General features: G+C 34.1%; 1 protein-coding gene across 8 annotated transcripts in view; it reads left to right on the top strand.

Moving 5' to 3' along the window:
• Window positions 1-27,959, top strand: part of VTI1A (vesicle transport through interaction with t-SNAREs 1A) — a 333,273-nt gene that overhangs the window by 55,238 nt on the left and 250,076 nt on the right. For 5 of the 8 annotated variants that reach the window (XM_023530157.1, XM_023530160.1, XM_023530159.1 and 2 more), the window contains 3 exons: window positions 15,373-15,450; window positions 21,730-21,750; window positions 26,465-26,549. In XM_023530157.1, the coding sequence (XP_023385925.1) occupies window positions 15,373-15,450; window positions 21,730-21,750; window positions 26,465-26,549 (184 nt within the window). The remainder of the gene's footprint in view (window positions 1-15,372; window positions 15,451-21,729; window positions 21,751-26,464; window positions 26,550-27,959) is intronic. The other 3 variants (XM_011359295.2, XM_011359297.2, XM_023530156.1) reach the window with 1 other exon arrangement.

Here is a 27,959-nt window from a genome sequence, read left to right as displayed (position 1 = left end):
TTTAAATGGGAACTTCTGTCATATCCTCCAACTAGTTGTTTGTTTATGTGAATTAATTTCTGTATTTTAATTTTGCAGCCTACTACCTTATTAAATTCACTTATATTTGTAATTTCAGTTTGTTCTCTTGAATTTTTGAGATACACAATTACATCATCTGTAAGTACTGATAAGTTTTTCTCTTCCTTTCCAATTTTATACTTCTGTCTTTTACTGGTCTAATTATGATTGCTAGTATTTTCAGTAAAATGTTAATAGTGGTGTTAGTAGTTATTTTACTTTTTTCTTTTTTTGAGAAATAGCTTTATTGAAGTATACTTGACATATATGTGATGTATTTGCATATATGTAAATGTATACATATGGTGTGCTTATTCTTTGTTCATTTAGTCCTGATTTCTTGCCTTCTCAATTAAATCACATATTTTTAATATTCTATTTCTTTTATTAAATTTTCAATTAGACCTTTTTTGCGTTATTTTTTAGTGACTCCTACAAAAGGTTATTACAGTCTACTTTTAAACAACTATTACTTCATGACAGTATAAGACCTTCACAGTGGAATTCCATTTATCTATCTCCCACCCTTTGAACTCTTGTCGTCTTATATTTTACTTCTGCATCTCCTATGAGTGTCATGAATTACTTAGAAAAAGTATTTTATATTTACCCAGATATTATATTGGAGCTTTTTCATTTTGTGCAAACCACAATTTTCTTTGATGTCATTTCACTTCAGTTTAAAGAACTCACTTTAGCATGTCTAGTTGGGCAGTTCTGCTGGAGATGACTTCTCTCAGGTTTTATCTGACTACAAAAAATATTTATTTCAGTATTATTTTTAAATGAAATTTTCACTGGATATTGACTTTTAGTTTGAGAAGTCCCCTCCCCCCCCACCTCTTTCTGCACTTTAAAAGTATAATGTCATTATCTTCTGGCCTCCATTGTTTCTGGTGAAAAATTAGCTATCACTTATTATTTTTACCTCTATATGTAATGAATGGTCTTTTACCCTCTGGCTGCTTTTAAGAGTTACTATTTATCTTTGTGTTTTATCAGACAATTTAATTATGTTGTACCTAGGTGTGTTTTTTTACAGCAGGTGTGAACTTATTTGTGGTTTACTGAGCTTCCTCAACCGATGAGATGATCTTTTTCATCAGTTTTGTAAAGTTTCAGCTATTATTTATTCAAATATTTCTTAAGCTCCATTTCTTTTCCTTTTTTGATTCCAATTACAAATATGTTAGTTTATTTAATATTATTTCACAATTCTCGGATGCTTTTTTTTTTCACTTTTTTTTAATCTTTGAGCTTATTTGGGTATTTTCTGTTAATCTCATTTTAAGTTTATGGAACCTTTTCTTTGCTGTTTCTAGTCTGCTCTTAATGCCATTTAATGATATCATATTTTTAAATTGCATTTTGATACCATGTTTTTTGTGCTATCATTTCTATTTGGTTCATTTTTATAGTCTCTCCTTCTCTATTGAAATTACCCATCTCTTCGTGTGTATTATCCATTTTTTCTACCATATTCTTTAGTGTTTTTATGATAGCTAAAGCCCATGAGTGATAATTCCAGTATATGGATCATCTTTGAGTGTGCGTCACTGACCATGGGTCACATTTTTTTGATTCTGAGGTACATAAGAGTTCAAAAACTTACTTATTAATCACAACTAGAAAAGGACGAAGCTGGGATTGGAGCCTTTGGATCCAGGCTTATCATATGCCCAAATTGGAGGCCTTTCTAATTTATCATTGTTTCTTCAAAGGACAAGAAAATAAGAATAACGGAAATTACAAATAATAGAATTACAAATAAAAATTAATGTGTGTTTATAATATTAAATGTATTCAGAGCAGAAATAAGAATAAGCAGAAAAAGGAATGACTTCCTCAACTTTGCATGTCACGAATGAGGCTGGGTACACTTGGCTTGTGTCAGACTCTGTAAGAATCTATCATCTTACATCTCTGAGTGTAACTGGGGCTACAGATAATTCAGAGAAAATTGGGGTGGGCCCCTCAGATGATTAAAAGGTTGGAAATTAGACAGATGAAGAAAGGTCCTGGGATCATTTTCCCTGGATGGAAAACTGTGGCATTATTAAGTAAATGTCCTCAAGTGTGTGAATGGCCGAGTATGGCCAGCAGCTGTTTTTGGTCTCATCTGTAAGCGTAACTATGGTACCATATACTTATGTTTAATTTAGGGAAATAATTCCTGACAGTAACCAGTGACTGTTGGCAGGCCTTATTTGTGAAAGTTAAGGAACTTCCTTCCTGAGGTCTTTATAAGATACATTCGGTGTGCGGTGATATAAGGGAGTCAGGTACCCTAGAGGACCTCTCAAGGTCCCTTCTAGCCCTAAGGTCCTGTTATCGCATATTTATAGAGTGCCAAAATTGGCTATGTTCTTTTCAGAGAATAGAATTACATCCAGTCCCTGTCCAGGACTATCACAGTCAAAATTAGACAGATCAGCAATACGTGGGTTGCCAAATCAAGTCAAAGTTTAGCGGGCACATGTCTAACTATCTGTGAGTGTGTATTCTCTTCAAGAACATTAGAGAAGGGCCTAATGGCATGGTAAAAGATCTTTAGTTAGTGCAAAACACTCCAATGAGGTTTGTATTTGGTTCTTTTAGGCATTTTTATAAATAATAATTTATTATTATCTTTTAAACAGTCTAATTTAGAATTATTGTCCTCAAAACTTTTTAACTCAGAATGAAGGAGAAAAAGAATTGCACTGTATTACCAAACTGTTTTAAATGGTAGATAATATTCTGTTACTTTGAATTGATAACTTCAAACTTTTCTAACCATGGATGATTTAGAGTTCATTCTAATATCTGAACTATAAAAGAAAATTATGTTGCTAATTTAATACTGCAAATAAAAATCCTATAGTTTTACTGAAAAAGTAAAAATCACCATTATATGTGGTAAAAATGAAAGGTTTAAATTTTCTAATTTGAAAGGAGTAATGTTCTTATATTTTTGTTTAACACTAACTATTTTGTTGTATATCTAATCAAAGATTTATTTTGACATTTAGCTAATCTCAGATATTAGCTAGTTGTAGATTATTTGTTTACCAAAAACCTCTACTTCCTTCTCCCAATAATCTTTTCACACATTTTAACTATTTTAAACTTTGGAAATAATTTCAAACTTTCATAAAAGTTTGAAGAATAGTACAAAAACATACATGTACTCTTTACCTAGATTTACCTGTTGACATTTTGTTCCATTTGCTTGATCATAGTGTGTGCTTTATTGATCTTTCTTTCTACTTGTATTTTTTTCTGAGCCATTTGAAAGTAAGTTGCATACATCATCTGTTCATGTTTTTAAAGTAATGTAATTTTATAACTTTCTTCAGAGTAAAAATAACTTTTCTCAGAAAGCTCTATTATTTACCAAAATGTAGAGGCAACTTGGAGCATTATATTTCACCTTGCTTTTGTCCTGTTATCTATTTTATCTGCTATTCATGAAGTCCTTTTCATGCCTTGTATCTGGAGTATATTATTTTTTCCAGATTGTCCTTTAACAAATTCTCAAGTCTTTACATAAGTGCCTGTTGCTACAACATATAATGTTATAGCTTTGCCATTTGACGTATTACAGAATTTTGTAGAGTGCCAAATTCTTACATAATTTTAATTGAAGAAAACTCATTTTCAAAATGTAAATATTTTCATTTGAATAATTGAACTAGTTAGATTTCTATTAAGTAAAATTACATGGGTTCAGTCGAAGTTTTCGAACTTAAAGTTTGTTTATTTTCTATTTCAGTTTGATAAGGATTTATAGGGCTGAATTCGCAAGTTTGCATATTTCCCTCACAGCAGTTTCTGATTCCACAAGTCTAAGACTGGATTTCACTGACGGAGAAGCTACATAAGATCTAGAATAAAAATGCAGCTTATAGGAAAGGGAACGGGATTCAAGTCAAACAAAAATAATCAGGGAGAGGACTCAACTATTTTATATACTGATGGGCAAATTGATATTATTTTCAAGTCACGAAACATTTATTACTGTATTTTTATTGATGTAATTTATCAACATCTTAAATGTCTATGATTAACACCGTCTTTTAATAGATCAACTCTGAATATTTTTTCAAATAGTCTTGAGCTACGGCAGAGATTAGGTGTAACTGTGGTGAGGTCAGTTCTCTAAAGTTTTCAATTGTTCTCTGTGAATGATGGTGAGACAGAGCTAGAATCAATTCAGGCTCAGTGAGAATGATGGTCTCGCTACTCCAATTGGCCATTTTGTGGGGAGAGGTACTACCTGCATTCCTGGAAGGACCATAGATCAGAAATCAAACTCAAAAATACAGTACAATGTCGCCTTCGTCACGTAGCCACTGAATGTTGACTCACAATTTTATTATTCTCATTCTCTTCAGATAACATAATTCCTGTCTGTTAGTGTTTTTTTCTCATATATTTATTAGTAGTAAGTGTGCTACGTGCTTGCTTTATGTTAGACCACTGCCAGAAAAAACGAGACAAAATTAGTTCCAAGAATATTTTTCTTTCTGTAACACCAATCCTCAGGATGTACGATCTGTAGTAATTCTTATTCATTTGAAATACAGCAATTTGTTACTGTCAGTAGAGGATAGGTTTGTTGTTTTAAATTGCCATGTTTTGTTTTTGTTGGCATGTTCCCCAATATAAATTGAATGGCTGACAAAAATCTATTTGTATGACGGTTCAATCTAGATAAGTGCCCTCCGTTGCCTAACGGTACAACTTGGGGTCTCAGAGATAAAAGCAAACTGAATGCTAGGCTTGTAGCAGAGCTTCTTCGTGCAGATAACAGAAGTAATCCATATTCCTCAGGTCCACAAATCAGACAAAGAAGAAATATGCATGTACATTGTCTCGTTTGAAATAGTGTTCTTTTAGCTTCTACATAATAAAAAAAAGTGAGAATATCTAACTGAGGAGAACAATAAAATACCTGTTACGAGATATGCCTATATATGAAATTAAAGAGAAATGTGGTATTGACTTATCGAGTCGGAGAGAAGTCTGTTGCTTAGCATTTTCCCATAGTATATTGGCTTTCATCAAATAAATTTGCTTCTTGTTTTAACGTGTCTATTCTGAAATAAATTGTATCTTTAGACAGCGATTCTTTTATAGCTTTGATATTTCGCTAGAGGTAGAGTTGAAGGGGTCTCTCTTACTCCCTAAGATGAGAAGCTGAGAATTTGAACCTGTTGGCTTACTTCTGCCTAAAAATATGTCAGTCTTTCCATACAAGTATCTCTTAAATATAATTCATGTATTTAAAAAGGGCTGAAATATGTGGTAACAAACAGTTATGAGGAAAGAATTGTGACTAGTGCATAAGATAACAGACATCCTGGAAATATGGCTAAAGGCCCCAGGTTTAGATATTCTGAAAAATCAGAGTTTAATCCATAGGGCTGATTGATTGATTGGATATGGAGAGTAAGAGAGAGTGGGATCATTCCTAGATTTTTATCTAGAGAGACTGTATTCACGGCAACAACATTAAATTAGGGAAAACAGAATGAACAGCAGTGTATAGAGAAAGAAAATGTCCCACTTTGTGTTGTCTGAGATGCCTTCAGGTTATCTAAGGCACCCAGTAGGAATTAAATTTGTGAGTAGAATATGCAGAAAGCATGCATGTCTTTGCCAGCCTCTAGGTGGTATTAGAACAACGGGTGTAGATGAGATCATTCAGGTAAGTGATAAGAGAACTAGTAAGGATGGAGACCTGCGTGACTGAGAGAGCAGTTATGATAGAGACTGAGGAGAGACCAGGATGGGAGCCATGGCTATAACTGCTAAGGCGAAAGTGGTAAACACTGTCAGGTGCTATCAAGAGATCAAATGAAAGAAAGGACCGAAAAGTGGCCCTTGGAGCCAAAGTAGGTATAATTTGAGCAAGAAAAGTAAGTATTGGATTATGAGCCAAAATATAAAATAAGTATTTATGAGTCCATACTGATGTTAATAATTGAATAATGATTAAATAGATCTCCCATGTAGAAGAATGCCAAATAATTTATGTCGATACTCCTCCCTCAAGGAAGTGGAGCGTAATTCTTTACTCCTCATATGGCAGTCATACACAGTGAGTACAGTACGGGAAGGGGGAAAAGACTAACTTTACAGTGGAGAAACCTGACACACACTCCTTCAGGTGGTCAAGGTCAACACCGACAGTGATCACTCATGTTGGTAGTATACACCTGTGAAATGGTGTGATGAAAATAGCACTTACCTCTCTGGTCCTCCTCCCCAAAACCTATAACTCCAGTCTAGTCATGAGAAAACTTCAGACAAATCCCAATTGAGGGACATTCTGCAAAACACCTGACCAGTACTCTTCAAAATTGTCCAGGTCATCAAAGACAAGGGAAGTCTGAGAAATTATCACAGCCAAGAGGAGCCTAAGGAAACATAACAACTAAATGTAAGATGGAATCTCGGCTAGTGTCCTGGAACAGAAAAAGAACATTAGGCTAAGGAAATCTGAAAAAGAAAAAGTATGGACTTCAGTTAATAATAATGTAGAGTAATGAAAAATTAATTCATTAATCATGACCAATGTACTGTACTGATATAAGATGTTAATAATTGGGGAAACTAGATGTGGGTTTTATAGGAACTCTGTACTATCTCTGTAACTTTTTTATAACTCTATAACTATTCTAAAATAAAAAGCTGATTTTAAAAATGTGGCCAATGATTGTGACAACTAGAAGTCTTTGGCGATCCAAGGGGTGCCGTGGCACAGTAGGAAAGCATCCAGTTTGTTGCAAGTTGAGAAGTGGCCGGCACACGGATAAGTGGAGTAGTGCTATCGAATACTCTTTCAAGAAGCTTTGCTAGGAAGGGGAGGATAAAGGGAGGTTGGGCATTAGCTGGGGAGAGTAATATAGGATAAAATAACTTTTTTAAATATATAAAACTGGGGTACACTTAAAAATGTTTATATTCTTGAAGGAAAGAACCAGTAGAGCGACACATTGAAAATACAAGGAAAAAAAAAAACCATTTAATTGATGAAGCGAAGCCCCTGAGTAGGCAGGACTTTATTCTATTCAACTGAAAATGGAGAATTTGGGAGAAAAACATGTTTATGAATCAAGTATGAATATTTATATTTACTTTATTATGTTTTATACTTTTGGGTCACCCTGGTATAGAAGTAATGTTCAGAATGTTTTTATAGAGAATTCGGGCTAAATGAATTTTGTTTTATTGCCTAAGTATCACAGTTTTATTGGCTATATTCATAAAGCAATAAAAGGCATCTTGTACATCTCTGAACTATGAGTACTGTAATCTCACTATAACAGCATATTCTGCAATAAAGAATCTGTCACAACATGGGTCCAAAAGTAAATACTGAGGCAAAATTATTATAAAATGTTTGCCTATGAGATGGCTTGTTCCAATCTAGAATTTTAGAGCAACTGTACAGGGAGTTACCAGATCTCGTGGGTAAGCAGGCAGTTCTTAACACATCTTAATAACTTGTGTGGCTCCTCTCCTGCCCAATGGGTAGCTTATTGTTGCTTTATGGTGCAGTCTTTGAAGATGCATCTTGAAACTTACGTAAGTTACACCCAAAGGTGTGGTTGTGACTCACCCTCTGAGATCATATGTTTTATTCTATCAAATAAAAACATTCTACCTTAAGCATTTGTCACCCTTTAAGTTTAAAATTTATTGTCAATGTTCTAGGTGTTGATGACAGTATATAAGTAAAGCTTTGGGTTTTTTTGTTTATTTTGGAGAAGGGTAACAAGAAACATAATCTACAGGCTAATCAACTTTGTAGCTAATGGTGAGTTCGTAGAACTAAGGGAATGGTGCAGCCATCGCCTTGGGGGATGAGCGATGAGACGGCCAGCACTCGTGGTACAGTAAACTGACAAGGCTTTGAGAAACAGATTCTGCCCTTGTTCTACCTGGTCTTTCTCAGCTGTTGTTGTTAGGTAGATCACCCAAGGCTTTGAACTCCTCATCACTAAATGTGTAGGCTGGTCTAGGTTATGCCTCTTGTCACTGTCAACCATAAGATTCTGTCATTTATGTGATACATAAATGTGCATGGTATGTTCTGTGTCAGTTGCTCAGAATCCTCAAATTCATTTGTTCTTGAATGTCCAGATCTCTTGAAATTACGACTATGGACAGATTTTCGATGTCCGATCACTTTTCCTCCCTAATGCTAGGCAGATTACATAGAGAAACTTAATCGTATAAATGTATATACTCTATTTCAGCAGTTCTTTTAAAAACACAAATGAAGCATTTGTTCCATAGCATTTATTTATCAGAGTATCATTTTTCAGTGGGAGTGTATAGGGTATTTATATATCATTATCAAACAAAATAGTGAACATTTTGACATTTTGATTATTTCAGGTACAATCTATGGAGTTATTTTATTTTGTATTCAGAAAGACTTTAAAGAATTAGATTTTGTCCGCTGCACACTTACACTATTCCAGATGTTGACAACATCTGGGCATTCTATCATGAGTTGATTTTCTGAATGAAGTAACTTAATTATTGATTGACAAGCTAACATGATTTAAGACACAGCCACACTGTGTTCAATAGCAGTGTCAAAGTCATAAATACAAGCATATGCAAGCAAATGGGGCCATAATACTAACTCATTCAAGTTGCATTTTGAAACACTAATGCTGAACTTAAATTCCAGGTTTTAGTTTAAAAGTGCTAGAGAAGGAAATGAAGAAGTGCAGTTACATGATTTCTGAGCTCTCTGTTTTACAAATTATTAAATGATGTAGCAGCAGTATGGTCAGAGTTCCTAATATAAATAAAAGTCTCTTCTTGCACTGTGAATCACAAACAGTTATTATTCCATATGGATTGCACATGGGTTCATGTGAGCCTATATGTATATAACCTCATCATATGCATATGTTCACATGTTTTACTATAGCTAAATTTAAAAAAATCATTAAGAGAAATGTGGTATAATTTATCTTATTATTTACAGCTAAAACATAAATGTCCATGTCAAAGATATAAAATGTTTTTGAAAGTACAAGCAAATGTAATAAATGAGAATGATTGTAATAGAAGATGTTAATATATAAATTTTTTTCAAAAAAAATAGAAAATATCTCTTCCTGGTATTACATACTCAAGAACAATGGGTTATTTCAGTGTTCTCACACTAACCTGCTTTTCCAACCATTGGTAGCCTAGCAGCAGGGCACGTTAGTATTTTCTCTCTGGTGGCTTGCATATGGTCCATTGACCATGAGTTTATGATGGATAGAAAGTGTGCTTTCCCTTTATTAACGCTACAGTATTGGTGACATATGGCATGTGCACTTTCCGGCGAATGAGCTTGACCTTTAACTCTAAACAGTCCCATGAGGAAGAGCAAGCCATGTTTAGTGGAATGATTACTTAAAAGAAACAGATTGGAACTTATTTTCTCTGATAACATTAAAGAAATTCAGTAAAGTTTTTACTTTTGAAAATCGTCCAAAAACAGTAGCACCAAAAATAAGGAATTAGACAAAACAACATAGTGGAATTACTGGTTTAAATAATATGGTCTTTTTAAAGCTATTTTTGGTATATACTGGCACATCGTTTTCTTGGAAGGATGGATTAATTTGTACTTTCAGCCATGTACGTGTACTGGTTTTATTGCATCCTTTCCAATATTATCAGCCGATATTTTGTTGAACATCCTTTGCTGGGTTCCCACCTCCAAGTTACTATGATAGGCTTCCATTTGCTTATAATATTTAAATCTTCACAACAGCACTGGGAAGTAAATCCCCACTCTTAGAGATTGAGGAAACTGATACTCAGAAAACTTAATTTGACCAAAATCACAAACTAAAATGTTATCTCTGTTCTCTTCATTCAGTGCCCTGTGCTTTTTCATCCTAACAACTTTTCAAGGATCAAACATTTACCTAACAGTTTGCTTTGCTTTTACCTAAGTCATGTAGTATGGCATGTTTTAATCTTAAATTGCTTTTTGCTAGAAATTAATATAGCACAGAGAACACAGTGATAAACAAAATTTCATAAATATGTTTTTATTTTTTCCCTCCCAAATTTAAGTTTCTTGTCCTGAATTGATGAGCCTTTTTAAAGTTATGGGTCAATGGTGGAGTGTGGATGAAAAGCTGAAATTGGCCATGGGAAATAGAAGCGAGGTTAAAATGGAATACTTTGTGCCAAAGATAGATGCATTTTAGAAAATGCCATCTGGGCATTATAGAAGTATGATATTATTTAATTAGAACCAGATAAAATTAGGTAAGAAGTGAATGCCAGCAATTATATGACTAACTAATAAATATAATTTCACGGTATACTGTAGATATCCCAAAGTGTTAATTATAACAGGAGCAGTTAAATTCTTTGGAGCAGTTAAATTCTTTGGCTATGAAAGCATAACAGTTTTTAATAGATGTATCACCTGGTAACCTTGGGCATTATTAAATATATGGAGACTGAAAGACATGGTAGAAGCAATGGAAAAGTCTGGCCAGACTGGGTAATTTGTTTTAGACTTATGGAGAAATCTATTAACCATTTCTTCTATAGACCAATTTGATTAGGACGTAGGACAAACTGTTCTTTCATTACTTACCAAAACCATACTGCACTTCGTATCAATTATTTGGCTGTCTGCAGCACATAGATTAGAATAAAGGCCTTTCTTAGTGGTTGTGAATGTTGTGGATTACTGATTAGTAATTAAAGTGCTGAATGAAGAAAATTAGGCCAAAATTGAATGAGAAAGTCTTAATTCTGTGATACAGATGTTAAAAACAGATTGTCTTGAGCAGTCCATTCAACAGAGTGACATTCTACATACCATGGAGTGTTTGCTTCCCATGTAAGACTCAAGCCCAATGCCTTGGAGATGGCTTCCGCTCCCATGCCTTGTGATGTAGCTGTATGGGTATTAATTTAGTGAAATATCCTGTCTGCCAGGTGTGGGAACTAGCTGATTTTATTGTAATACCAGATCATTACTTAATTCATATGCAACAGAGTGCAGCACATGGAAAGCATTATAAATCTATTTACAATGTGGCTGGTCTGATGATAACATTGTATTAAATTCCCAGGTGAGGCAATTTAAGCAATTGCTTTGCCATGTGCATGCCTTGGAAATTAAATTCTCATATATGCTTTAGTAATAAACCAACTTCATTGTTATGCTTTTGCTAGTGGTGGGTTGTAGAATCTTCATTCTGGTTATGTATACCGTTTCATATGTAGAATCATACAGAAGGTGGTATCACAGATCATAGTTCTTAATTTAAGCTAATTTATTTTGTTTTCTAGTTTAACAGTGCCTGTCCAGGAACATATTCAGTTCCGTTGGGAAATGTTAAGAGTGGGCGGAGTAGATAGATTGTTTCAAGCCAAATTTCTAGATAGAATTGAGCAAGGGTATCTGCTTGAACTTGACTTTAAGAAAATCAGCCAGTCAGTAAAAGTTTTGTTCATATACCAAGTGACGATTGCTTGGAATCTGAAATTCTCACTTTCATAACCCAAGACTTACTTTTGTCATCAGTTTACAATAGCCATTGAAACTTTGTGGATCTCACTTCTTAGGGATAACAATCAGTTGTTAACTTGTCATATTTTTTCTATAGTTCATATATGGTCTGTAGATTTTTTCTGTCTGTGTCTAGTCCACCTAAGTATATAGGTTAGAAGAAATACGCTTTATACAAACACACAGCTAAAAGTGAGGAATGCTCTTATATTTAACATTGTGTGTGTGTGTGCGTGTGTGTGTGCACACGCAGCAAATAATGTCAGTTGAAGCTTTTCCACCCTTATGGTACAGACCCGAAATTGCAATAGATTACAAACTGCATAGAGATTCTGTCTTCTCCAGAAGCCACATATAAAGCACCAGTAGACAGTGGTAACTGACAACTAAGACTAAAAATGTTGACAATTTCTTGATTTGCCTGGTTAGCTTATGTATAGAAGTCATTAACTATTTATAAAATGCATTATGAATTGGGTTCCTTCAAACTGTAGCTGAGTGTGTGACATTTTCAGCTCAAATTCTTATGCTTGCATTTGGCTAACGTACAAATTTTATATAGTTGCTAATAAAGTAAAATTATTTTAGTGTATCAAGATACAGTAGATGTTTCCAGTTTCATTAACTTTGAATACTGCAAATTAAAGTATCACATAGTGCTTGGTAATGTAGAGTGAGGTTTTTAAAAGTTTCATAAAAGGTAAAATAATTTATCGATTTGGAAAGGAAAATTATCCATAAAATAAGCAGTTTGTTATTCAAAGGAATTTACCTTTTCGGGGGATATTCAATTAGTTTAATGATGACACTGCAGGCTAAATTATGGTTGATTACAGTCAGCTTACTTAAAACTTCAAACTATAAAAAATTAGGAGAAAATACTAATGTTAGACATTTAAACATGGTTCTTAATAAATCAAAGTCTTGATTTTAAAAAAAATTGGAAAATAAGACTCGAGTGTGAAGTTCAATTTTCAGCATTGGTAGTATCATTTTCATGAGGAACCATTTCTGATATTTGAAATTAGTTGGCATTCTTTAGCAAAAGTCAGTCCTATCGGAGAGAACATTTTATAAACTGGGCATATCGTTTGCTTAATTACCTCCAGAGAGCTGAGCAAATGACCAGTTTTTGCCATCCCGATGGCAAATAATGACAGTGACAGAGACCACCCTTCAGCTGTGGATGGAGCCTTCGTTCTCCTCTGCTGCTGAGCACGCACCCTCCTAATTGCTGGTTTTAAAAAGCAATGGATTTTAACCAAAACGAGATTAGATATTTAGGGATACATGTTTGTAATTTTCTTCTTCTTTTGAAGTATAGTAAATCAAAATAAGAATGTAATATAATTGAACAATCTATGCCAATTTGTTGGTATTTTGGTGAAAAAGGGAAAAACAAAAACAATCTCCATATGATATTCTTGCATACTGTGGAATGTTTTAGTCCCCCATAGTGATGAAATGAATAATTAAAAAGGCAGCTCTGATACCACAGCCTGTTTAAAGGTTCTCATTTCCTTTAATGCTGTAAAATACTTTTGCTTAGCTAGTTTGGAACTACTGTAGTGGGGATCTCCACATGGGCAAAAGAAAGGTTTGGCTTGATCTAAATATTGTGGTAAGGCCATGAAATGTACTGTCCTTGTAATTTAGCATTTTTCAAAACAATTCTTTATGAAGTCAGTAGAAATAGATAATTAATAGCAACTTCAGTAAATACAGTAACAGAAGCAGGCTTACTTAATATGCTGTTTGTAGTGGTAAGAAGTCTGGCATGTTCACAAGTGAATGAGTTGGGTCACTCCTAAATTGTAGAAACCTCTGATCTAGAGGTCATTACTAACCTCAGGCTAATGACTTACCTTTTCTACTTTGTCCCCTCTGCAGCGTTGTTGTTTTTATTTATCTACATACAGACTTATCGCATTTGCCAAAGTATAAGATATATATTTGGAGCAGGGAAGACAAGCTTGGGGTAGGGAGACTCAGGGCAGGGATGGGATGCTGCCATCTCCTTTAGATTGCAACATTTTGCAATGTTTTTATATCTGTTTCCTGAGTATATCCAGAGGGTAATAAAATGGTGAGGAAATTTTATGTGATAGAATGAGTTCTGAGCTGTGAGTTAAGACCCCAGGGTTCTAGTCTGTTTAACCAAAGCTACCAAAATAACTCCATGAAACTGACTTTTTTTCTCTAAAAAAAGGGATGTCTAGATTTATTTATTCTTATTTATACTCCATTCAGCCCTTTTCAACTGAGTTCTGCTGGAGAATTAAGCCCCAATGCCCTAAGGCTTCTGTTCTATGTAATGAATTAAAATCTCTCATGTTCCATTCTTGGAAGAATCGAGAAAATAGTTACTGAAATAGTTTTCTTTTTTTTGTGGTTCAGACAAGGAACCCCTATTGAAAAGGGCTGCAACTTTAAAATGATATAAAATCTATTGAGTGGTTTTTTTTTTTTTTCCTCCGAAAGTCCTTTTAAATTCTAATGTAATATGATTTTATATTTAAAATCTTATGGTCTCTGTGTGACAAAGCAGTGTTAGGCATTCAGTAGTTTAAAAGTCTAATTAGAAATCTTGTTGACTTCTGCTCACAGATTATGGATAGTCCTTTTAAACTACAATAATTTTGCAGATCACAGTTGAATAGGTAAGACATTTTAAGTTCTAAACTATAGATCCCAAGCGAGAAAAGATTACTATTTTCTGACTGCCATTTTTTAAACTGACTGTTTTTGCATAGTTAGTTCAGAAGCAGAAAAGTCAGCAAAGTAACCTGTAAATCTGCATTTAGGTGTGAAATAGTGATGCCGAAGTAATATTTGAGGACTGCACTCTCATTTTCAGAGCCTTTTAGTTTTTCCAAATGTGTGTGATTCAGACAATTCCTGAATTGCTTGCAGACATGTCCCCCTGACTTTACAGGTAAAGGTGGATTTCTTGAAAAACAGAATTTCAATGTGTGAAGCGTTGACTCATAGCCCACTTGTCTTTATTTACTGGGATTATGAAAAGTTGACTCAGCCTACTTGCCTTGATTTACTGGGATTGGGAAATGTAATTTGTTTTACCAGACACACACACACACACACACACACACACACACACACACACACACACACACCCATTCTCTCATACTTTTCCTTAGGCCATTATTTATAGAGGACTTAGAGACATTTAAATTATTTTTTGGAAATGAGATGTGCTTTTAAATTATCTTTTTTTCAGTTCATCATATTACAGTAATGAAGGAAATATAGATGTACTATTTGCCAGGCATTCCAGTGTATATATAGTTGCGGCTATAATGTTATCCTAGAATTAGTGATAAATCCATTAGTGATAAATCCATTTCCTGCCATAATATTAAAGAACTCCATATACTCTTATTTTAGTTACAGTCCGGTGCGTTTTGCAGATACACCGCTTATGTAACCGTATTTCCTTCAGCTTAGTATTTCTTTCTGAATGACTATGTATGGAGTAACATACCAGTTCCAATCCATTTGTGAATATTAATGGTGTACTTACACAATGCAGAGTTTTCTTTCTGTACTGGCATTTGAAAAACTTCTAATTTACATTAAACTTCTCAAGTTCAAGAACTTTACACAACTTTGGCTTGCAGATTTTAGCAAATAGGTTTCCATTAGGGGGCTCTCGAGGTTTGATATGATCAGCGTTGATACCAATAATGCTTCGAAGCTTTGCTCTCTAACGTTCATCTCGCTCTCTCCCTTTTTGTTTTGTTTTATAGAAAAGGTCACGGATTGCCTACAGTGACGAAGTGCGCAATGAGCTCCTAGGGGATGATGGGAATTCCTCAGAGAACCAGGTAGAATGCTAATCAGGAAGGCCCGGTGGGTGGCTGGAGGGTGAAGGAGGTCACCGGCACACTGGGCTCTCAAGCTGCTCCCTAACAGTGTTAGCAGCAACTCATGTGGAAGTGATACTGTTTAATGCAAAGCTGGAGTCTTAATCAACTTCAAAATGTTTCTTGGAGATCTTACATTTAACCCTTTACCTTGTGATCACTGTCTGCTATCTTTAAAAAAAATCTTTTCTTCTCTTTTCTTTATTATTTAGTACTTAAAGAATAACTTGAAACACACTGTTTGCAGACAAAGCCAAGGTCTTCACCTCAAACACATGTAAAAGGAATAAAAAAGTACACAATGCGGCTTTGATAATAATGCAGTATAATTAAATCAACACTTGCAGCAAAACAAATGAAAGTAAGCTTTCAAAATTCAACAGGGCAGCTCAGTCTCCTATTGTGTAGCTTCTTAAAAATACATTCACCAAAATGCAAATTGTAAGCACCAGTGTGGAATTTGGACACTCATATAGAGTTCCTGCCTCTGTCAAATGATTAATAATGATAATGATGATAATAGTAATAATCATAATCATAATCATGGGAAATGTCATTTTGCAGTTTAAGATCTGCATAGGTCAAAAATAAGATACAATTTCTTCGTAAAGGGGCCTTATGACTTGGCTGTCAATCCTCATTGGAATCCACAGTAGTGCCAGGAGTCTAATTAATGTCCCACTTCTTCCTTTGAATTAAGATTGCAGATTTCATTAATTCATATAGATAATATAGATGACTTAAAAAATGTTTCAAGAACCTCAGTACAGAGATGATTTTTAAAATGCCTCAGACAACCCTGGCGACTGATTCTTTCCGACACTTTTCAAGAAAATAAATGATCGGGAACCTCACAAGCGAGACCTGAACATGTTTATTAATGTTACTTTGGCAAGAATTATAGAGGTCTCTACTCCGTCTAAATAAAGATGGACATAAATCATTCATCGAATAAACCAAAATTTTAATAAGATAGTAAAACAATAATATATTTATACACATAAAAATTGCATAATTGTATTTATCATTTCAAATTGATTGTATTATTTTGAAACTACATTACTATCTACTATGATGTTAATATTGTAAGTAGGAATATTGCTTAAGTGATGAAGATCTCCATCCACTGACCCAAAAAGGGGGACAAAAATCCCTGAGCTGATTTTTTTTTTTTTTTAAAAGATCTCACCTCCTCCACTATTTGAGTTCAGACATGTAAACACTTTAAGATTTGACTTGGGATTTCAGCCTCTCTGACTGAAATGTGAGAATAGCTAAGGGAAAAAAAAATATGGAGTGCATCAAACAGAAAAGGGTGATGTGATAAAGCGGTTTTACTTAGATTAAATAATGAAAGGATGAGAGAGAAACAATATTTTTTTTCCTATTTTAAGTGAGACTTAGGTCTCTCATACCTCTTGAATGAATGAACCATAATTTTATTTCTATCTTTACTGTGAAAGAGCACTATCTTTTTTATTTAAAAAAAAGTGAATGTATTGTTCCCATGTCAATTCTTTAAAAAGCTATAGATCTTTCCCTCACTTAAAACTATTGCCTAATCTAGAGGAAATGGACAGGAGGAAGCGTTCCTGTCTCAGACTCTCATTGTAATGGATGCTGAAGTACTGTGACAGGGATTCCTTTTTTTTTTTTTTTTAAGCATGTTCACTTCTCTTAATGGACATTTTATATGCCGAAAACATTTGTCTTACGTACATGTAAGTATGATTTTTGTATGCCTAAAGAAAACTATACCACAGAAATAGATTGAGTTCATATTTTCTGAAACTTTCAAATTATGTTCCTGTCACTTTCAAGTGATTACACTTGATTACAGAGATTTCCCCTGGACTTGTATAAATCAGACTTACAAATTCTGAAAGTGCTTGGAGAACCTGAAGTTCAGTCGTAAGGAGCTGTCACTTCAATAAACAGAGTATGATAAATTATAGTCATGAGACTATGTAACTGTTAGATTATTACTTATGTGAACTTTTCAATCTAAAATTTGAATCAGGTTTGAAAGTTCAAAGAAACCACACTTTTGGGATATTTAGTTATCAAATGTAGCAAAATTTCCATATCATAATGAAGAAATTAAATTTTGTTTTGAGGCTCTTTATCATAATAATATAGGAATTAAAATTCCTCAAATTAAAACATATCCTTAAACAGGAACGTCACTCTTTATTCTCTATCAGTATTCATTCAGACTATGGAATCGAAACAGAAGCCCTTTCTTTAAAGGAAGAAAGGATTTTAAGTTGGGTCTTCATATTAATTTTTGCAGCTCAGTGGCTGAGAAGATAGTTTTTTTTTCTGCATAGAGATTACCTATAATTTATATAAGAAAATATTTTCTGCCTACAGATAAGTTCATTTTCAGGTTAATTGTTGATACATTGATTTTCAGAACTTTTTGGCTAATCATAAACTTAATATACAGAGAAAACGTGGAGATGAACAAAATAGGACAAAAATGGTAATATTTGTTTCATTGAAATTGAGATATACCTCAATTTTTTAAAATAATAAAGAGTTCATAGTAATGGTTACAAATACTATTTAGTTACTTTTGATGCAATATACACATCCTCTCTCTCTTTGTGGAGATTTAAACAAATGCAAATGCCATAGCTATTATTTCCCATTCTCGCCACGTATAATGCATTTTTCTAGGCATCTAAAACCTGGCTGTTTATACAATTATAATCTAATAATTAACTAATAAGTGTATTTTCTCATATATATATATATAACATTTCTGCCATGATTAGAAAGGTCAAGATTTCAGAAAGTAAGACTTTTTCAAATGCATCTTTAATGTCCCTCATACAGTACACAATTTTACTTAATTCTACATAGCTTTGTATAAATTCATTTCTGATTCATATCTATTTCATACAATCAAATATAGCTCTGCTATATAAAGAAGGAACAAATTACCTACTTTGCGCATTCGAGTTGGGTCATCAGCTTTCTAAGGACTATTGTCTCAGCCATTATCATTCTATTCTTTTAAAATGTCATATTTTTCATTTCCTATGGCAACATTTTAATATTTGAGAGAGTTAAGTTTTTTAAATATAGTGATGCTATATTTAGAGTGGAAACCTTAATAAGTTAACTTGATTTAGTTTCATGAAAACCATTCTCAGAAAAGGAAAAAAACATCTTGTAGAATTAAATCTTTTCATAGAGAAGTATCATAATGAGGCAAATAAAATGTTCCAAGTAATACTTTTGAACACCAATAGGCTCCCAGTTTCCATATGCAAAATTATATTGGTCAGTGAATAAATTTAAGTAAATGAAATTTGAATAAATCCTAAATAGAAGGTTCAAATATGTATATATAAAGAGAAGGATATTTCTAGACATGCCAAAAATTTGTGGTAAAGCAATATTTAGCAAATAAGATTGCTTAATTTTTTAATACAAGGTTCTCTTAAGTTCCGATTTGGGCTTGCTGTGCATAAAGTGTGTCAAACTTCAGCCACAGACCAGGGGGTGAAGTCGGTCAATTTAATTCCCCGAGATCTAAAGAAGGTCGGTATCATTTCATATAGCCCTGGCAGAGCAGATCATTACCAGGCACAAATCTGTTCGTTACGTGCTGAGGGTTTATAGCAAAATAAATAGACTGTCATCATAAGTTCAGAAAATTGTGTGTTCGACCCACGATAATGTGTAAAGGGCGTTTAATAGAGTTCAGCATTTATTCGTTATCTGTATGCGGACAGAGACGGCAGTCGCGTTATCAGCTTTAAAAAAAAATTCGGTAGTTCTGGGAGGGGGGTCACGTGACACACCTCACATACAGAGGCGCGCGCGCATGAACCCTCACATGCTCTGCAGTGCAGTTTTGATTTTAGTCACAGCAGAAGGCTTAACCACAAGAGATTCCACTGGTTCAAACCAGCGTAAACCAGATTTTTTCAGCCCACAAAGGAACAGATTACCTCTTGTATCAAATTCTGCATTGGAGGAAAAAAATCTTTGTTTCAGAAAAGATGTTGATTATCATAACTCAACGTGGTGGCATGGCACACTTTCATGTCGCCTATGATGGAGCTAGTAACTCGAGAAAATACGAAATCACTACTTTCAGTCTAGTCTAAGCATTGTTAATTTTCGAAAATAGACCATCTTTTGTTTACTTGAATGAAAACTCTCAGCCCTAAAAAAAAAAAAAAAAAGATAAAGATTAAAAACCCTCCCATTACCTAGCTTAGCTACAAATCCGGTGTAGAGCTTGAATGCAGCCATGCAGCACAAACAAGATAGAACGTTTTTTGTTTGGAACCTATTGAAAAAACAAATGGGTAGCATTTTTAAACACTCATTGATTATGGCAGGGTGGCATGCCCCAAATGGTCTCCATTGCTGAGGAGTAGTTTTAAACTTTGGCCCTTTAAGTATCATAGTCAAGCGAAGAATGGTGTCCTCAGAAAGAAAAGATAGCTTGTGCAATCAATTCCCCGATCGTCTCTTTCTGAGAATGAATGTTTGCCTTTTTCTCCCATGATGTTCGCATAGCAAAGAGAAGGATTCTGATGTATGAGTGGCCAGGTATTTTAAATTTTACTTCTTCTGAAGAATGGTAACTTGCCACATGAAACGATGAGGTGCTTTACTCATACACACTGGAAGGTTGCTGAGAGAATGAGCATATTAATTAAAAATAATGACAACTTCTTGTTATATTTTGAAAGGATGACATTAAAAGTTTCAATTTCACTAAACGCACTGTGAGACATTATGTAATAGGTTCTGTACCCTTTTTATAAAAGATTCATAACAATTTTGAAATTTCATTTTTTTGTGCTTGAAATACTTTTCATATAACAAATGAATTAACAGAATAAGCTGGAATGCATGCTGCCTTCTTTGAATTGGAGACAAAAACAGCATTAAGCTCTGAGAAATCCGGGCTATAGTAAACATGATACTTTTAGAGAGACTTATAGTGAGCAATTTATAGCACGTTTCTCCCAAAGCAATAGTTTAATTTATTGGCCTGCATGTGTCAAGTGTTATAACAGATGTTACAGATATAAAGATGTTTAAAAATTATCAGTTGAAGACCCGAATTGCTGAGGATGCACATTTCAGACCTAGAATGTGGTTTATAGTCTCTTATAACACAGGTTTCAGTTTCTATTCATTGCAGAAATTATGGCAGTCATCTCAACAATACAGAGATATTTGTGGTTTACAGTACTGTCAAACACATACCTACACACACACACACACACACACACACAAAGAATGAACCAAATATATGGTTATATCCATTTTCTAGTTGCTACAGAGTTAAGCAACTTGTTTTATCTGTTATATTTAAGGCAAGTAGGAAAATGTTCTACAGAGGAGAATTAAAATGTTACAGGAGAATTTACTAACAAGTAAAGAGCAGTTTGTGTTTCAACTTCATTGTAGTACCAATGAAGTAAGAGAGCTCATTGCTTTGAGATGGCTCAGTTTACAAAATGAAGAAAATTGAAAAATGAAGAAACTTCAAAAATTAAAATAAAAACACTATGTGATTGCAGTAGCCTCTTAAGCAAAACCATAGGAATTGACTCTAATATACACAATATTTCTAAGTATAGTGAAATATTTTCTGATCCCATGTCCTAATTATCTATCCTGGCATGCTTTATTCTCAACTAAAATGTTATCTCCAAATGCAATTTTTTTACTAGGGTGGGTACTAATATGACATTAACTAACATAATAGTTTGTTGCTGTTAATTCTTATTGGGTCACAAGCATGAACTATTAATCATTTTCATTTGTAGGTAAAATCTGAAATCAGTTGTCAAGATTCAAAATAGAAAAACATCCTGAAAACTTGTATATACAAAACCTCTTCAGTGGTACATTTTTAGAAGAGAGGAACAGTAAACTTGTTTTCTTTATAATATAGACTCCTATGAAGTCGTTCCCCTTTATTTCATGATGGTGTCTTAGATGTACTTTAAAAGAGAATTTCACACTATTCTCTTTGTTTAATGTGACAGTATGAGAAAGTGATCTTTATTCGTTCAAAAAACTCTGCATGTAGTCTATGTTTAGGTTCTTTTAATGTGTTTGTCTGTGATTTTTAAATGCTAAACATGTAAACAGATAAATTGTCAATGTTAATTCTGTATCCTGTCACACAACTGATCTTTCTTTCCTGCCATTTCTTTTCTTTTTATCTTTTTTTTTTTTTGTGCATTCATGTTGCAGTTGATAAAATTACGTGAAGAGGTGAGTACTTACTAGCTTGCTTTTTTAAAAATTCTGTTTTTCCCTATAAAATTGAGTTTCTAAATCTGAAGTAAGATCTTTGGGTTCATTTTTCAGAAAAACCTACATATAGCAAAAGTATTGATTATATTGCTAGAAATGTTCTCTGCTGATTATCTTTTTAAAAACAAGTATATCCAAATCATGCTTATCCCGATGATCACTGTTCATTGGCATCGGAGCAAAATTCATATTTTAAAGGCCAAAAAGGGAAGAAAAACAAAGGATTGTCTTAAAACTATAACTAGGTGTACTCTTAATGGAGACTAACTTCAGACTTGTTTTATTTATTTCTCAAGTCAGTATTTTTTTGACATTCTGATTTACTTTACTAAAGACTGCTTTTAAATAAACTTCTTTTCCCCACCCAAAATTCTTAGGTTCAACATAAGATACCATGAATCTATTATCCTTTTGGGGAGACATACATATGTTATAAATGCCCTACTCGTCTGTGCACATAGATACCTAAGAATAGCCAAAGCCCTCATCGTTGTTAAACACTCTCCTTTATGTAGGAAATAGTACCCACGTAAGCTGTCACTTTTCTGAGTTTGTTAGCCTGTTTCATAATGCAGCTTCAGATTTTTTCTGTGGCCCAGCAAATATTTATAACAATGTTTATAATTTTATGTCTGTATCAATGAGGGATGCTGGATGAGTCTTTTTTTTTTTTTTAATTAGGCCAGAATTATCAAATATGCTTTGATACTCTTTTCAGAGATAGAGTAGTTTTATTTTTTACTTAATGAGGATGAGTTTTGGTACTTTTATATTAGGGCATACAATAATGGCCTATAATGGAATTTAAAAATTGTCTAATTGCTTATAATAATCAGAGTACTGTGAATTATTTTTGAGTTTAAATTGACTTCATTGATTGAGATTTTTCTAGAAGTTATTTACTGTATGTCATCATTCTTTAGGTGATGTGAATGCTAATTTAGAGTCTTATAGACAGTAGTTTTCAATAACTGTTCTGATTAAAGATCCATGAGTGATATCCTCTCTTAGTGAAACTAATGATGATATATAAAATGATGGGTGAAGATACACAAAACCTACACCCCCTGACCTTTTTGTGTTTTTTATCTTCTCTGCATAGAAGCAGGTGTATATCCTAAACAAATATAATCAATTGCAGTTTTGATAGATAAAATTATTCCTTGGCATGATGCATCAACATTATTTTTCTGCAGGACAGAATATCTGTGCGTATTTGCATATGCTCGTGCAAATCTGAATTTTCAAATGTTATTGGAACTAACAATAGACTTGAAAACTTCTATATGAAGAAACTGCACAAAGCTCTAGACCCTGAATTTAGCAATGAATATAATTAATAAAACAATATGCCTTATTACAATTAGCATTTTTGACAGAAGACTTATTTTTGTTACGCTGAATTTTGTGGACCGAGAAATCTTAATTCTAAAAGCTGAAAACATCACTTCTGCATGTCTTTTAAAATATGTTTTCTCATCATTTTATGGCTTAATTCTTTTGTTGTGCCTATAGCAACAGTTTCATCAGTTATGCTTCTGGAATATATGTTTCCAAAACTGTAACCTGTAATGGAACTGTACTTGGAAGAATTATAACATTCAACTAATGGTATAATATGCTCTAAAATAGTCTTTTTACAATCTTTGATATGGATGTAGCATTGATATTTTTAGACTAGATTATAGTGATGACAGTGCACGGTCTGCTCAGAAGCGATTGTTTCTCAGCCAGGATTCTAATAGGAATCCAACAGCGAATGTACCCCAGATTTCTTTCTTATACCTATTCTAAGAAGACAGGCACTCATCTCCTCCAAAATAGGATGTTTTGTTGTCTTTGGAAACAAAGTTATGCTCCATCCCTTCCTTGTGATGCTCTTTTTGGGCTCGGTTCTGGAAACGGGGCATGCTTGGAAGCAGGCTGGTAGGGCACGGGGAGCTGGACTGGCGTTGGCTGTGCCTAGCTCTCGGTTCCAGCCGTGCGCCTCCAGCTCTCCACGCCGCACAGCTCCTCACACAAGTTGAGCTCTGTCTGAAGCTCCTGCACAGCTTTACTTACCTGCTTTGAAAAGGACGGAGAAGAGGGTGAGAGAATGAGTTTGGGATGGAATGTGGGGGCGAGTTGAAAGCATCAGCTGCAACTGTAGTGTGTTTCCTTTCATTTTCAGAGACCAGGGCAATGCACAACTAAGGGAACAATGTAAATAGCACAGCTGTTACAAGAATTTGATTTTAGCTTGACTTAAGTGAAGAGGTTCCAAAATACAAAGTGAGGTCCTGCTGGAAAGCTGCTGGTAAACTGACAGTCCTCTTGTGTGCAGATTTCCTCTGATAAAACTGAACTGTCCTGAAGAGAAGTTATTTCCATTATTTAGGAATATATTTTTTTTAAGTTCTTTTTGAAATTTTGCTCCCCATCATAGCATTATGTTGAATAATCTGATATGGCCCCCTTTCATGGAATCCCCCAAATCATTCGGCATTTAAATGCTTTGTTTCCTACATTATATGTTATCATCAGATTAGACTGTCAGTTTCCAGTACTGATCTTGGATTTTTTTTTTTTTTTTTTTTTTTATCTACAGTATCTAAATATTTTCTTCTAATGTAGGGATTTCTTCCAGTATGAAAATAAACAAAAATCTTTGTTCTGTTATTCTGGATTAAAATTCAGATTACTCTTGATTTCACAAATCTCATCTTTTTAGAGAATCACCAATTTGAAATTAAGTCCTTTGAAAACAATATTCAGAGAATGGAAGAGTAATTCTTACTCTCAAAAACCTGCATGTAGAAAGAATTAGGAGTAAGAAAGCTATTTTTGACAAGCTGAGTAAAGTGTTGAATTTTATTTAAAAATAGTCATTAATGCCAAACACATAGAGCTCCCCTTGCTTTTCTTTTTCTCAATTACAGCTTTTAGTGATTTTGCATTTTCATGATATAAGCTTTCCTTCCTCCCTTTTATTTATTTAGTTTAGGTTTTTTTTTTTTTTTTTTTTTGCAGAGGGAGGGGCAGTTTTTCTCTTAATTTCTCCACTGTATATTAGACAACTCTATTAATTATTATAGACTGTTGTTGCAGCTTTCCTGACCTTCACATCAGGTCCTATCTCTCTGTTCTAAATGCATTGTTTTAATGATTCTTCCCCCTCCCCCCAACCTTTCCCCCCAAAAAAAAAATTTCAAGGAAAGCTTTGATGTGGCTTTAGCTGCCTCCAACGTCTGGCCGCATCTCAGATGTGTCACCTATGCCGGGAGGGAATAAGGAAATCACGTTTTGAATGGTAATGATAACATACTAATCACTTCCTTTCTTTGAAGATGGAAGCGAGATATTCTGTCAGCATCCCTGGCTGCTAGAGCTTGGAGGCACTGGTCTAGGTGTATTAGCTTAAGTGTGCATGTCAATACAGCTTGCATCTCCAAGATCCATGGGGGCTCATTAGAGCAAGGTAGATCGTTTCACTCGACAGCCACTCAGATAATATGTGTGGCACCTCCTTTTTTTTATTATTATTAGAAAGCATTTCTTCTATTTTAAATGACATCTGTCAACAACACAAAGTTGTAGGAGTTGTGGTTGCTATATTTCTTTCTTTTTGACCAGATATCAAAACTGATTAGAGAGGAAAAGATACTAATTTATACAAAAACATATGCATACACACACAAATATACACATATATACAGTCCTATGTTTCTAAGTATCCAGACATACTCGCACCTATACACACACACACATACGTACAAATATTCACATATGGATGCACATATTCTTACCTATTCATAGCCATGATTAGCTTACAAACCTGTTTGACAACCTGAATAGATCTAGTGTAGTAGGATCCTTACGGTTCAAAAAAACAAAAACAAAAACAAAACAAAAACCAACCTCAATGTAGAAAGTTTAAAAGCTGAGAATTTGGGGAAAATCCTCTAATTTTCCAAATATAAAAGAGAGCATATAATTATTATAATATTAGCTCACTGTCCAAAACACTATGTGGCAAAAGTTTACCTTGAATCTGGTGCATAAATCCACATTTTGTGCATCTGTGTGCATGGAGAAGCCTATACCTCTTGTTTCTCGGTGGCTGCCCCGTGCTGTCTTAAACTAGAACTGATGTTTAGTATTCTATTTTAGTAGCATGTGTTGTTCTGTATGGCATCTTGCCACACATCTAAATATGAGGGACAGACTCTTCAAAATAAAGTTCCTGTTTAAAAATGACTGTCTGTGGAAACTAAAGAACGAATAAGTTTTTAAAATAATTGCATTTTATACGAAATAAATACAAAATAAGCATCATAGATCTATGCAAATATCTTATACATATCTACTTCTGCTGAAACAGGAAAGATCCAGTTAACTCTGGTCTTAGGACATTTCTCAGTGTTTAGGGGTAAGATTTACTGTGGCCACATACAACATGAGTCTCCCTTTTAAAACAAAAAAAAAGTGGATGGTCCATACATGATTGATTGGAAATCTGTGTATTGTAGTAGTTCTTATAATGGAAGATTTGCTAAAAATTATCTATAATGGGTTGTGACTCCACCCCCCTCCCTCCCAAATGTTAGGGCATACAAAAGCATTATTTTTTTTAAGGCAGAAAAAGAACATTGTGGACGACTGTCTGATTTTTTTCCCCCTTTTTCTTTTTCAGAGGGCACATCTGCTCGATAACACAGAGAGGCTGGAAAGGTCATCTCGGAGACTAGAGGCTGGATACCAAATAGCGGTGGAAACCGGTAAGAACTCTGAGAGTGAGCAAATTGTCTTGCTTATGCACAGCAGTCTTCACAACACATGACATTTCAGGGTAACTTCAAAGCAGTAGCAGAGACAGCAGCCCGAGATGTGGTTTACATATTGGGGAGACAATTGGGAGCTTATTTGCGCTTATCTTTTTTCAAGTTAAAAGGCATGACATCTACTGAAAACAGTTCCTGAGGTTTAAAAGTATACATCTGAAAAGAGATGGAATACTTTGTCTAAATTCTACATTTGTCTTAATATGCAGTTACATGTTGTCAGTTTACCCACTCGCAATGATTGCTAGCACACAGTTGTTTGCTCCATTACGTTTATTCACATATGTAAAAATTAAACATTTTAATCAGTCTAAATGATGTGAACTAGGGGCAAAGGAACACCAACCCTACTTTACCTTGCTTATTTGTCCTGGTGTTAGAAGTGATTTCTAATGATCCTGTTTGTTTGTTTGTTTGTTTGTTTGTTTGTGTAATCATGAACAGAGCCTATAATCAGATATCAGGGGGAAAAAGTCATAATAAGCAGCAAAGCTAATGTTTATGATAATCTTATTAGCAGTAGTTAATACTGTTCAAACTTTTGGTTTGAATTAACACTATTATTTTCAGAAAACACGGCTGTAATTTGACTTCTAAACCTCATCTGCTTAAAATAGACAAGGTTTTCATTACGAATGTTTCATGCAATGACAGTTTATTTTTCCATAGTAAATAAATATCCATTAACTCTTTCGTAGTCATCAGTTCCTTATTATTTGCCATCTTTTTTGTTTTTGTTTTGCAATGTATAGATTATATATAATCTTATTTAACATATTTAGGGTAGTTCTTATCTAATATGTGAACCACAAAAATATCTGGTTAACAACATTTCCATCATTTATTTAATTTTATGTCACAAGAAATGTTTATCTTGGAAGAGCAGGTATAATGAAAATGCTTCCAAATAATTTCTTTTGTGAATGGCCAGTGTTTTTTCTTGCCCTGGGTCCGTGGCTCTTCCACATTGGCTGGCTTATGTGAGGAATTCTAAGGCACTGAATAGGAAGAACACAGATGGCATTGGTATTATAGCAATGAAGAGAAAACTAAAGGAAACCATAAACCCTCTAGAGTTTTTAGTAGTATAGGCAGCCCTTCTTTCTGAGGTTATTGATAAATTAGCTTTCAGCCCTGATTGGAATAAAAGCCAGCTTTTATTTTTTCTTTTTGTCCTTGGGCTCACCTTTAGAAGTGACTGTCCTTGTGAAGAATGTGAATAAAGCAAAGATCCCTGAATGTGAGGTCAAAGGACCAGGCTCAGGTTCTAGCTCTTGTTTGTGTGACCTTGAGCAAATCACATAATCTCTCTCAGTCTTGATGTCTTCTTTAATAAAATGGAAATAA

The sequence above is a fragment of the Pteropus vampyrus genome, unplaced genomic scaffold, assembly GCF_000151845.1.
Source record: "Pteropus vampyrus isolate Shadow unplaced genomic scaffold, Pvam_2.0 Scaffold46, whole genome shotgun sequence".
Lineage (NCBI taxonomy): Eukaryota > Metazoa > Chordata > Mammalia > Chiroptera > Pteropodidae > Pteropus > Pteropus vampyrus.
The sequence above is the reverse complement of the archived record's forward strand: the minus strand, read 5'-3'. Positions and strand labels throughout refer to the sequence as shown.